The 12,362-nt window shown below is 41.2% G+C and overlaps 1 protein-coding gene across 1 annotated transcript in view; it reads left to right on the forward strand.

The window, feature by feature from the left end:
- LOC132824082 (BTB/POZ domain-containing protein KCTD19-like) overlaps positions 1-12,362 on the forward strand; it is a 128,909-nt gene that overhangs the window by 62,299 nt on the left and 54,248 nt on the right. Inside the window, exon 9 of the mRNA XM_060838352.1 lies at positions 4,536-4,678. Coding sequence (XP_060694335.1) covers positions 4,536-4,678 — 143 coding nt within the window. The remainder of the gene's footprint in view (positions 1-4,535; positions 4,679-12,362) is intronic.

Raw genomic sequence — 12,362 nt, forward strand, 5'->3', positions numbered from 1 at the left:
TGCTCTTGTTGGGTGTCACCATTGTTGTACATCCTACTTGTTCGAGAAATGACTTGTTTGACTCTGTTGTCAAGGAGTGGGTCCACGATTTGTCTGTCACCTGCGCAACATTATGGCAGATGAAAAAAATAATTTTCCTGACAACTTATGTACCTGCAGCTTTTCTGTCATGAGGAGCCTAACTTTTCCTGAGGCACCAGATACTAAAACCTTTCAAAAATTGATTGACATAGTTAAGAAATATGACAATCTCAAGGGGAGCTGATAGCCTAGTAGTATTTTCGCCGGAATCCAGGTTTGATTCCCACCATGGCAGAATTTGAATTAAGTATCTGGAATTAAGAATCTAAAGATGACCATGATCCATTGCCAATTGTCAGGAAAAACCCATCTGGTTCACCAATGTCCTTTCGGGAAGGAAACCACCAACCTTACCTGGTCTGGCCTACATGTGACTCCAAACTCCTTAACTGCCCTCTGGGAAATTAGGGATAGGCAATAAATGCTGCCTGGCCAACAATGCCCTCATCTCATGCATAAATAAAGAAAAAAAAGTTTCCTTTAATTCTGTAATGCTCTGGCTTTTACAACTAGAGGAGTCTGTATCAGGGTTTTTGACTAGGTTAAGATGACTGGCAGAAACCTGTGAGTTTGGTTTAACCTTTGATGAGGTGCTTAGAGACCATCTGGTATGCAGGATTAATGATGTAACTATGCAAAATCGTCTACTGGATGAAGCTCAACAGGACTTCAAACAGGTGCCAAAATTGGCTTTATCATTGGAAATGAGGCAAGTGGAGCATGTCAGTTGTAAGGTATTCTGATGGAAGTGGACACACTTGCTAGTCTTCCTGAGCTTGGGCAACACCACTTGAGTGCAGGTAACTGCTCGGCCTCACTCAGAAAATGTCCTGGCAAGAGTAACTCTAGGTCAGCTCACAGCAAGATTCCACAATAAAGCCAATTCTTGGCCAAACAGTTACAATTTTATTCAGGATCCTGTCCTTTAAGAGATTGTAATTGTTGTTATGCAGGTTCGGGACAGAAACAGAGTCCTTCTATATGTAAATAGAGTAAGATAACTCGTAGGTGGGTGCCCAGGAAAGTTCATACCTAGAAACTCCACCTTTATTTGGTTTGGAACAGTTAAATTGCTCAGTAACATTCTATATCATGTTGGTCTTGCATGATTTGGATATGGATCTTTTGTTCTTGTGAGTAGTTGCCATAGTGTGGCTGTTGGCTGGTGTGCTGTCATGATTCCTAGTACTTGTCTAGTTTTCGTTTCTGATATGTTCTTGATATGGGGTAGGGTGACCCAGTGTATTGAGGTGTATGGTATCCTTCTGGTATTGTCTGTGCAATAGGCATCGGTGAATGCAGCTGTTGGGTTATCCATTGTTGTGGAGACCTTGTATAAGTATTCTTCCTCATTCCTGCATAGTTCTAGTGTGTTGCAGTGTGTAGTAACTTATTTACATAATGTCCTTACACCGCTCCATTTGTGGACATTGGGGTAGTTGCTGTTATTGATGAGAATTTGATCCATGTGAGCAGCCTTCCTATATGCTTTGATTAGGAATTTCCGTTGGTCCTTTGTTCTACCATGAGGTCATCCACGTATCAGATCCATACTTTGGGTTCGACTGTGGAGAGAGTTGTGCATTCCAGTCTTTGCTTGACTGCTTCTTCTATGAGTCCTTATATGAGTGATCCCATGGGTGTGCTGAAGATCTGGACGCCCGGCATAGTATCTCGGTTCAGTGATCAGTCAATAAAATCTCTCAATCGATCTGGCTGTTAAGACTTCACTCTTTATTTTTCATACGGCTGGGCACATGGTGTCCAGAAACAGAGGTTGTGCACTTCTGTGTTCCTTAGAGGAGTTGCGCACATGGTTTAAAACAAAGTTTTTATACTTTTCTTAAAGATTGATATAGGGCATGATCGCAGAGTACATTCAAACAATTACCAGTCAATACACGATACTGCTTTATTTGACAGTTACTTGATACCAGTGATATTTCCTGGGAACCAACTTTATTTTCTAATACTTAGGCCCCCTTATCTCACTAACCAAGCCATTGCTCAGGATGGCCAGTAATGCCTTATTTAGTTGAATTATTTCTATGCTTTAAAGGACGCATTGTCTGCTAATCTCTACTGAAGCAGTCTGTGGTTAGTCAATTAAGCAGCTTTAGCAGAATTGTCAGTTTGCAGCCTTGGTATTTGCATCGAGAAACTACTTTGTTGCCACCTTGATTATTAAGAGGATCTGTTAAATGGTTGCCCCTGATTACAACTAGTCACCTTAGCCTGTATTCAGGTTTCAGAACCTTAGTGCCATTGACTTGTTGATGTACTCTAACATTGAAGACAAAGTGAGTGGTGAGGCATAGGTCCAGTCATTTGAGTATGTTGTCCATGCTGATGGTATTGTTTGGGGGGGGGGGGGGGGGTCAGTGTTTCGGTTCTTCCAGTAGTGCTGGAGTGCTTCTTTCACCATTGGTATGTCAATGGAGGTAAATGGTGCTGTGATGTCAAAGAAAACAGTGATTTCATTGTTGTCGATTTTAATATTCTTGAGGTTGTTGAGGAATTCCTGAGCCGATTCCTGATGAAGGGCTTATGCTCGAAACGTCGAATTCTCTATTCCTGAGATGCTGCCTGGCCTGCTGTGCTTTGACCAGCAACACATTTGCAGGAGCGAATTCCTGAGCTGAGTTACTTGCAATTGCGTTTAGACCAAGATTCTCAGAAGTATGCTACAGTCAATACCCATAAGGTCTTGCAGTAATATATGAGACTGCAATTTGGTGTATGGTCAGCCTATTCCAATTTTTCAGCAGGTGATTGAGAATGTTTTGCATGGATTCCATTTACCTACGATGACATCCTGATAACAGGAAAAACTAATAAGGAACACTTAGAGAATTTAGGTATAATCTAAAGGCATTCTTCCAAAGCAGGCATATGCCTAAGAAGGGAAAATGTGTTTCAGGCCTCCAAGTGATCTTCTTGGGCTACAGGGTCGATAACTTGGCTTAAACCCATTGAAAGATAAAGTGAGATGATCCAAGGTGCCCTGGCCTCCATAACTACCCAGCAGCTTAGGTCACTTCTGAGTCTGCTAAATTATTATGGATACATCGTATACGGCTTGGAATCCATCCTGGTACCATTGCTTCAACACTTTAAAGAAAAGGTCAGCCTTAGAAATGGTCTCATACACAGGTCCTAGCTTTTAATGGAATAAAAAAAAATCATTTTTAAATGTGTTGGCACACTATGATTCCATGAAAGATCTGATATTGACATGCAATGCCCCCACGTATGGCATTGGTGTGATATTAGCTCATAGATGGCCCACTGGAGAGGAATTCTCAATAACATACATTCAGGACTTTGGATAATGCCTAAATAGAAAAAAAAGGAGGATTAGTGGTCATATTTGGAGCTAGAAAAATCCCACCCGCCTTTATTAGTGAAAATTTGTGATAATCATGGACCACAAGATAAAGCATTTTGGCCTATAGTGGAATATTTGGTGTTCATCGAAACCCTACAGTGTGGAAACAAGTCATTTGGCCCAACAAGTCCATACTGGCCCTTCAAAGAGTAACCCACCCAGACCCATTCCCCTAACCTATTTGCTCTACATTTCCCCTGATTAATGCATCTAACCTACACATTCCCTGAACACTACGGGCAACTTAGCATAACCAATTCACCATCCTGCACATCTTTGGACTGTGGGAGGAAACGTGAGCATGTGGAGGAAACTCACGCAGACTCGGTGAGAATGTGCAAACTCCACACATACAGTCACCCAAGGCTGGAATTGAACCCGAATCCCTGGCATTGTGAGGCAGCAGAGGTAACCACTGAGCCACCATACCACCTAGTGTTTTTCCTGTAACTAAAGTGCAAAGTCTATTTGTAGCTTGTATTGATTATAGTGGCTCATTCAGTAGATGATAGGACTCAAACGGGAAATTTCTTAGTTTGTACAGCTAAACAGCATATTGCTTAATACACGTCATTTGTCTATTGGTGTACCATTTTGATGATTTAGCAAACATTGTTCAAATATAATAGGAATTTTGTATGAATGCTTTGTAAAACTTGTAAGGGCAATTTCTGGAAGCTACTGCTGAAAGCATTTTTGACAATTTTCTTTGAGTGGATAACTTGCTAACAGAATGATTGAGCCAAATGGTATGGATGCATTTAAAGGAATCTAAATAGATAAGTGAGGGACAAAGGGATGATGATATATATTGAAATAGTGGAGAGTGGGAGGAGTTTTGGGTGTACCCAAAGCATAGGTTTTTTGCCTATTTCTGTGCTTTAAATTTCATGGATTTTTCTCTCTGCAGAAGGTTAGTGATTTTCAGGTTGGGAGTGATCAATCACAAACGATACAAATTTGGTATGACTTGAAATAGATGCTAAACTTTACTTAATACAATAGTAATTTATTTTAAATCTATGATGCAACATGTAAGGTTTGTTAATTGGATTTTGCCTATTAGTATCCAGAACTGCTATATAATCGCAACAAAGCACAATGGATTTCATATGGCAAGACACTTTTCATCATTGGAGATGGTCAGATGTTCAGACATATTATCAACTTTCTGCGGTTCGACAAACTATATATTCCTTCGGGATTCAAGTGAGAGCATTACTTATTATTTCTTAATATTACTTCTGAATGTTACGTGACACGTGAGCTTAATTTTAAGGGTGTTCTAGTAATTTAAACTCTCATATCACTCCAAAATGGAGATTTAAATGTAATAGTCCAAGTGTTGGGAAAGCTTTAACTGATTGTTGGCTGTATGTTTGCGAACAAACACAATGTGCACAAAATCCAAGACCACAGGCCAAAGCATGTTATCTGGAGAAGCTAGTAGGAACCATGTTGGAGTGGTGTAGAATTTGCTTAATTTATGCAGTCTTGTCTACATCTTGGGAGAATTTATTTTGCTAAGAGTAGGTACTCACAATAAAAACAGGAGAGTCAGTATGAATCCATAGATTGCACAAGCAATGTATCAAATCTTTGAGATGGGACAAGAATTCCAAGCTATGTGAATAAAGATTGCTCAAAGACATGACTATGTTTCAAAAATATTTCTAGAATTTCAGTATTACCAGCAAGCTCAGTATTTATTCTTCATCCTTAAATACCCCGAGAAGCTGCATTCTTCAATAGTATCCTAAGGTACCCGAGGGAGAGATTTTGGCCCAATCACAATGAAGGAGCAGTAATATGTTCTCAAGTCAGGATGGTGTATGATTAGGAATGAAATTGCAATGGTGATGCTTCCAGGTAGTAAAATATAATATTCTATTGTCTGATTATCTGTATTTCTTTACTATTCTCTGCTTAGGTTGTGATTTGTTAAAGCTGAGAGCAGTGTCTGACAGAAGGGAACTGACCTTAAGGCACAGGCAATGAGCAAGCATTTTAAAGCATTGTTTAAAACGCCTGCTCAGACTTTTAACTGGTTTCTTAGAGTGAATCATCTCTGCATGTGTTTCATGGATAAAAAACACAAAAGTGAAGGTCTTAGATTTGGAAGGTGCTATCAAAAGAGCCTTAGAAAGTTGTTGTAGTGCAATTTGTAGGCGGTACACAGCTGTACTTTGCATAGCTCAAGCATTTAGCCCAAAACAGTATGAAATGAGTGCAAAGCACTGACTCTAATGCTGACATTTTAACAACCCTCAATGCCTCATCAGTGAATTTATAATTCCTATTTAGATCCAGACAAAATCAAAGCCTTCTTTCACCATACAAACTGTTGCAGATGTTATTCTGCTACTCAAAATATGCGCAGGCTCGCTATTTATATGTTCACAACTAGAAGACTAGTTGGGTATAGGACTATACATCAGGTTGCATCTAGCACCAGAAAACAGAAGGAAGCATCCCTATTATGTAAATCTCTGTAAGATCTTACAGAAGTATCATTCAGAAGCATTCATTTTGGGAGTCTCAGATAGTCGGACTCAACAGGGAGTCTTGTTGAAGTATTCAGCACCTATAGGGAGAATCAAATGGAATTGGTATAGGATTAACGATTGTGACTAAATGGATGGCTGCAGTGGGATCCATGTACTCATACCTTTTGGGTCTCCATATTTAGATGAACTTATTTATCATGTGCTTTTTGAGAACCCTTGGGATGTGAAATACAAATAATATTCAGGAGTATCATTCAACATCTTGAAGGCATATAAAGTATAGTGATTGTAACGGGGTCAACGAGGTGGACCTTAAAGCATATGAGTTCCCTGATTGGGACTGTTAATCTGGTCCCATCAGGGAACCCTGGCTGACAAATAAGAACAGATGTGTCAGACATCCTGTTCACCCTGAGGGCCAGCTCTGGGGGAGCTAGATCAGTGTCAAGGATTCTCCATGTGTAAATAAAGGATAACTTGGTGATAGGATACTGGTCTCTGTGGAGTTACTTCAGTGGAAGCGAGAGCAAAGCACACTCCTGACGAAATTAGCTTGCAATAGTCATCTTTGAGTTGGGTAAGCATCATAAGCTTGACTCATTCAAACCTGCCGTTGAAGATTAGGCCCAATATGTGGAAAGAATGTTACTTTTCCTGGGCAAATAACATTAGGGCAGATGAAAAGCAATGAATTTTTTTTTGACAGTTTGTGGACCCACAGCGTTTTTGGTTATTAGGAGCCTAACTTTCCCTGAGGCACCAGATACTAAAACCTTTCAGGATTTGACAGATTTAGTTAAGGAATGTTACAACCTCAAACCTTCTCTAATTCTGAGACATTTTCGGTTTTGCTCGACAATTCAAGAAAAATGGGCATCCGTATCAGGATTTTTGACTAAGTTAAGACGACAGAGGCATAGACTTTTGTTAACTCCCTGATTGAAATGCTGAGAGACCATTGGTTATGTGGGATTAATGATGTAACTATGCAAAATTGCCAACTAGTTGAAGCCAAACTTGACTTTAAACAGACACCATAGTTAACTTTATCATTAGAAAATGTAGCAAGTAGAGCATATTAATTGTGACGTATTCCGATGGAAGTGGACAACCTCACCATTCTAACTGAGCTTGGACAACATGACTTGAATGAAGACAATTACATAGCCTCACTCAGGACATATCCTGAACAGAGGTGCTCTAGGTAAGCCCACATCAAAACCCAAAACAAAGCCAAGCTTCAGTCAAATGGTTAACAATTGTTCAGGATCTGGGCCAGCAAGCCATTGTAATTGCTGCCAGCATGTGGACTCAAAACAGCAAAAAAGGTCCCACTAAACCTAACTTGAATAAGATAACTCATAGGCCCCTCCCCCAAGTCCCTCCTCCCTACCTTTTATCTTAGCCTGCTGGACACACTTTCCTCATTCCTGAAGAAGGGCTCATGCCCGAAACATCGATTCTCCTGCTCCTTGGATGCTGCCTGACCTGCTGCGCTTTTCTAGCAACACATTTTCAGCTAATATAACTCATAGGCCAGTATCCAGGAGAGTGCACACTCTGGAAAGTACATCCACATCTGGTTTGGAACAGTTAAATTGTTTAGCAACATCCACATCAGACTCAATCACAATAAACATCTGGTTAAATGGTCACCAGGATCTAACAGAGCTTGATACTAGTGTGGCTGTTTGTGATCACAGAACCAATCTTTAACAAAGTTGCCTCTGGACTCCAGTCTTTAAATTTGTGCAAGATCTCGGCTAGATTGAGAATCTATACCGGGGAACATTTATAGATTGAATACAACTTTGGTTCCAATCTCTTATGAGAAACAACTAACTGTGGTAAAAGACTCAGGCCCAAAGCTTGATGGGTAAAATTGGTTGAGAAAGATTCACCTGGATTGGCTCAACATTTTTTGATTAGAAAATAGTTGCTTGAATGAAGCCCTGATTAAATACCCCGACGTTTTTCAAGAAGGTCTAGGGACTATGAAGGGAGGCAAGGCCACCTTGCATGTTGACCAGGAAACAATTCCATGATTCTGCAAGGCCTGCCTAGTGCCATTTGCCTTATAGGTAAAAGTAAAGGCAGAAATTGGAAGGCTGGAAACTGAAGGAATCAGCAAACCAGCCCAGTTTGTGAATTGGGCAGTACCTTTTGAAATGATTGTGAAGATTGGTTTGTCTTTGTGAGGATCTTAAGCAAGCAATAAGCTGCTTTTCACAACTGGATAAATATTTAACCCTCGCGTGGAGGATTTATATGCAAGGCTGGCAGGGGGCTATCCTTCATGAAGCTAAAGTGAGCCAGGCATACTTGCAATTGTGATTATATGAGGATTCAATTAATGCTACAATTAATACCCATAAGGAGTTTTACCAATATACGAGATTGCCATATGAGGTATTATCAATATTTCAGCATACAATGGAAAACATTTTGCAAGGTCCACCCCAGGTCAGCATTTATCTAGATGATAAGCTAATATCAGGGAAGACCAATAAGGAGCGCTTAGAGAACTTGGACATAGTTCTTAGGGATTATTCACAAGCAGTTTTACACCTTAGAAAGGAAAAATGTGTGTTCTATGCACTCCAAGTGACCCACCTGAGCTAGAGAGTCACCAAGACCATGCTACACCTGTTGGACTATAAAATGAGGGTGCCCCGACTCCCACATCTGCACTAGAGCTTGGATCTTTCCTCAGGCTGGCGAATTATTACAGGAAGTTCATACGTAACCTGGCTTCCATCCTAGAATCTTTGCATCAACTCTTTAAAAGTGTAAGTCTTGGAAATGGTTGCCTAGCCAATCCATAGCTTTCAGGGAAGTGAAGCAACATCTATCGTCCTTTAAGGCGTTGGCACACTGTGATCCCAAGTGAGATCTGTTATTGACATGTGATGCCTCCCCATATGGCATTAGACTCGTAGATGGTATCATATGGCATCAGCTCATAGTTGGACCAATGGTGAGGAACGGCCAATAGTATATATGTGTATATATATACACACAGAATTTTGGCTACTGCAGTGTGTAAATAAACCCAGGTAGAGAAGCAATGTTTGGTGGTCGTACTTGGAGTCAGGAAGATACACCAATATCTTTACAGGCATAAATTTGCAATATAACAGACCACAAGCCTCTGCTGGGTATAATCAGAGGACAAGGCAGTGTCGTCCATAGCTTCAGGCTGGATTCAGTATTGGGCTGTGTTACTTAGTGTGCATAATTGCCAGTAGGAACACCCTCCGGAAGGCCAAGTAACAAATGTGGATGCATTGAACTGCCTCTCGCTGGTAGATACACCACTGGTGGCATGGCCACTGGAACAGTGCATTGTGATTTTAAACTTTCTGGACACGTTTCCAGTAACAGCTGATAATATCAGACTTTGGACACAGAAAGATCCAGTCCTTGCACAGCTGGTGATTGTGGGGGAAACTAAAGGGCCGTCACAAACAGAATAGAAACCTTCTTGGACTTGGAGAGACCAGATCACAGTAGAGGATGGCATATTATTATAGGGAGCAAGAGTGATTGTTCTGAACAACGGTCATCACAGATACTGGCTAAACTCCACCAGGGTCATCCAGGGGTTTCCAAAATGGATATGTTGGCAAGTAGTTATGTCTGGTGGCCAGGATTGGATGCAGGCATAGCCACATTGATGGGACAGTTCCCAGAGTGCCAACAAGCAGCTGCCCTATGGGAATGGCCAGGTAAAGCCTGTATTCGGTTACTTGTTGACTGTGTAGGTCTTCTCATTAGCTCAATGTTCTTAATCATTGTGGATGCCCACTCAAGTGGAATGAAGATAGGAAAACTGTATGCATCTTTTGCAATACACAGACTCCCTCCCAGAAGTGTTGCTCACCAATAATGGGCCATCATTTACCAGCAGGAAAATTGAGTATTTCCTAAAGTTGAATGGTATTTCACATACAAGTACAGCTCCATACTATTCATCATCCAATGGTCTGGCAGAAAGAGCAGTCCAAACTTTGAAGGCAGATTGAAGAAACAGGTAACAGCTTTACCAGCTACATATTTGATTATAGGACCACCTCTCATGAAACTAAATGGATAGCTCCAACAGAATTGCTAACAGAGAGAAGACTCCACACCAGGTTAAATCTGATATTTCTAGACCTGGGGCGAGAGGCTGAAATGGCATCAAGAACACCAATGTGGGACATTAGATTCCACTAAGCAAGAGAGACATGGTTGATGTGAGGTCAGGTCCAGTGACGTAAAGAGTTTGGGTAGGTGCGATAGTCCTGAACAAGGATGTGGACAATATGAAAGCTGCAAACATTCAAATGGCGCGAGAGCAAACATGCCCAACTCCTCAACAGCCTTACCAATTGTTCTGGAACCCTTGGGTTCCCCCTCTCCTTCAGGCATTGAAGATACCTCAGAGTCTAAGATGGACATGCCAGATGTCACTGCCTCAATGTCTTTGCTGCCTGAAGAGAATGAATTACTTCCAAGATGCTCTGGGCACAAGAGTTGAGCTGCTGTGTGTTTCATTCTGCCCATACGAGAGGCAGAGTTGGTGGAACCTGATGTGGATGCCAAAACACACTAGGATGAGCTACAAAAAAAGAACAGGCCTATGTTCTTGGACTCTGATGGGGAGGAATGTAAATAATTGTAACAAGGTCAGCCAGGTGGATCACATAGAATGAGATCCCTGATTGGGGCTGTTAATCTGGTCCCATCAAGAGCCCTGGCTTACAAAGAATAGGAGTGCCAGACATGCTGTTCACTCTGAAAGCTGGCTCTGAGGGAGCCGGATCGGTGTCAAGGACTCTCCATTTGTAAGTAAAGGGTTGACATGGTGAAGAGATGTCTGCCTCTGTGGAGTTATTTCATAATGGATTTCAGGAACCTGTAAAGAAAGTGATACCTCTTTAGTCATCCCGTGAGGAGTCCTCATGAACAAGGGATCAATCACACTATAAGTCTTCATTGCCAAAGAACTTGGATGCTTTGTAAAGGACACTTTCATGGAGGATTGGCTTGAGGGGATATTAATGACAGACATGTTTTATACAGTTACATTGTGACCTAAAAAGAGCTATCAATAGATGAAACATGGCAGAATCATAGAATTCCTACAGTGTGCCATTCAACCCATCAATTCCACACTGACCCTCCGAAGTGCATCCTACCTTGCCTTGTTCCCGTACCCTATAATTCAGTAGATGGATGATAACACACCCTCTTACTGACCAATTTTCATCTTAAGGAACAGTTGGAAGCACTTGCAAAATGGCTTTAGGCTCTGACAACTTTTCTTCTATAGTACTGAAGACTTTGTGCTCCAGATCAAGCTGTGCCCTAGTGAGACTGTTTCAATACAGCTACAAAACTGACATCTCTCTGACAATGAAAACTTCCAAGGTAGGTCTGGTCCACAAAAGTTTAGAGAAATCTAATTATTCCAATTGCCAGCCTCTTTATGAAAACTCAGCACACCCTTGGAAGGTAGCCACCAACTTTGACTGACTAGCAAAACAGATGTAAGAGAACAAAAATACATTGCCTATGGGACAAAGTTATTATTTGCAAGGCCTGCATCATCAGCACATTACTGTGTGGTGGTGAAGCTTATACCTCAAAAGAACAAAAGATCGGTAACATCCATCTCTGGTTTCTACACACTCCATGACATCACATGGAAAATATAGGGCTGAATCTTATATTTTTTTGGCCTAGTCCTAGTTGCATTGAGTTTTTTTTAAGGGATTTCTGCCATAGGCCTTGTGTGTTTTCTTGCTGCATTTGCCAAACTTGCTGCATTAACTATTTATCCCACCCATGACATCCATAAATTCAGATTTCACTTCATCTTACTATGTGTTGTTCCCAGAAAATAAATTCCACTCAGCAAATATCTGCTGAACAACTTGTACCACTTGCATTATGCTGTGCTTAAAAACCTGGAGTTCAATTGAATGGACATTGGAATTCCAAAGTGGTGCTGCTTGCTCAAGGACAGATTGTGAACAGGTCAGAGAAGGGAAAGATGGTGCTACAATTCTGTAAAGGACGTGAAGGTCCAAGTCTAGGAACTGGTTTAGAGGGTCATTTTCTTCCCTGAGAATCATCAGGAGGTTACACCACCTCTCAGCTTCTTCAGGGCTACTAGCCAGTTCACAGTGTTCTTCATGGTCTGAAACAATGGCCAGTAATGCCCCAAGAATATCAGTGATTTTCTCTGTAGCATCAGGGTAAGTGCCACACTTTTCTCTGCCAGCTTGCATTCATTTTATATCTGCACCCTTCTCCCATCAAGGTTTATGCTCTGGTACTCTCAGTATTGCATGTAATATCTTCCCTGACTCACTGTCACTCCTCCCAAGCTTGCACAC

Source organism: Hemiscyllium ocellatum, chromosome 17 (genome assembly GCF_020745735.1).
Source record: "Hemiscyllium ocellatum isolate sHemOce1 chromosome 17, sHemOce1.pat.X.cur, whole genome shotgun sequence".
NCBI lineage: Eukaryota > Metazoa > Chordata > Chondrichthyes > Orectolobiformes > Hemiscylliidae > Hemiscyllium > Hemiscyllium ocellatum.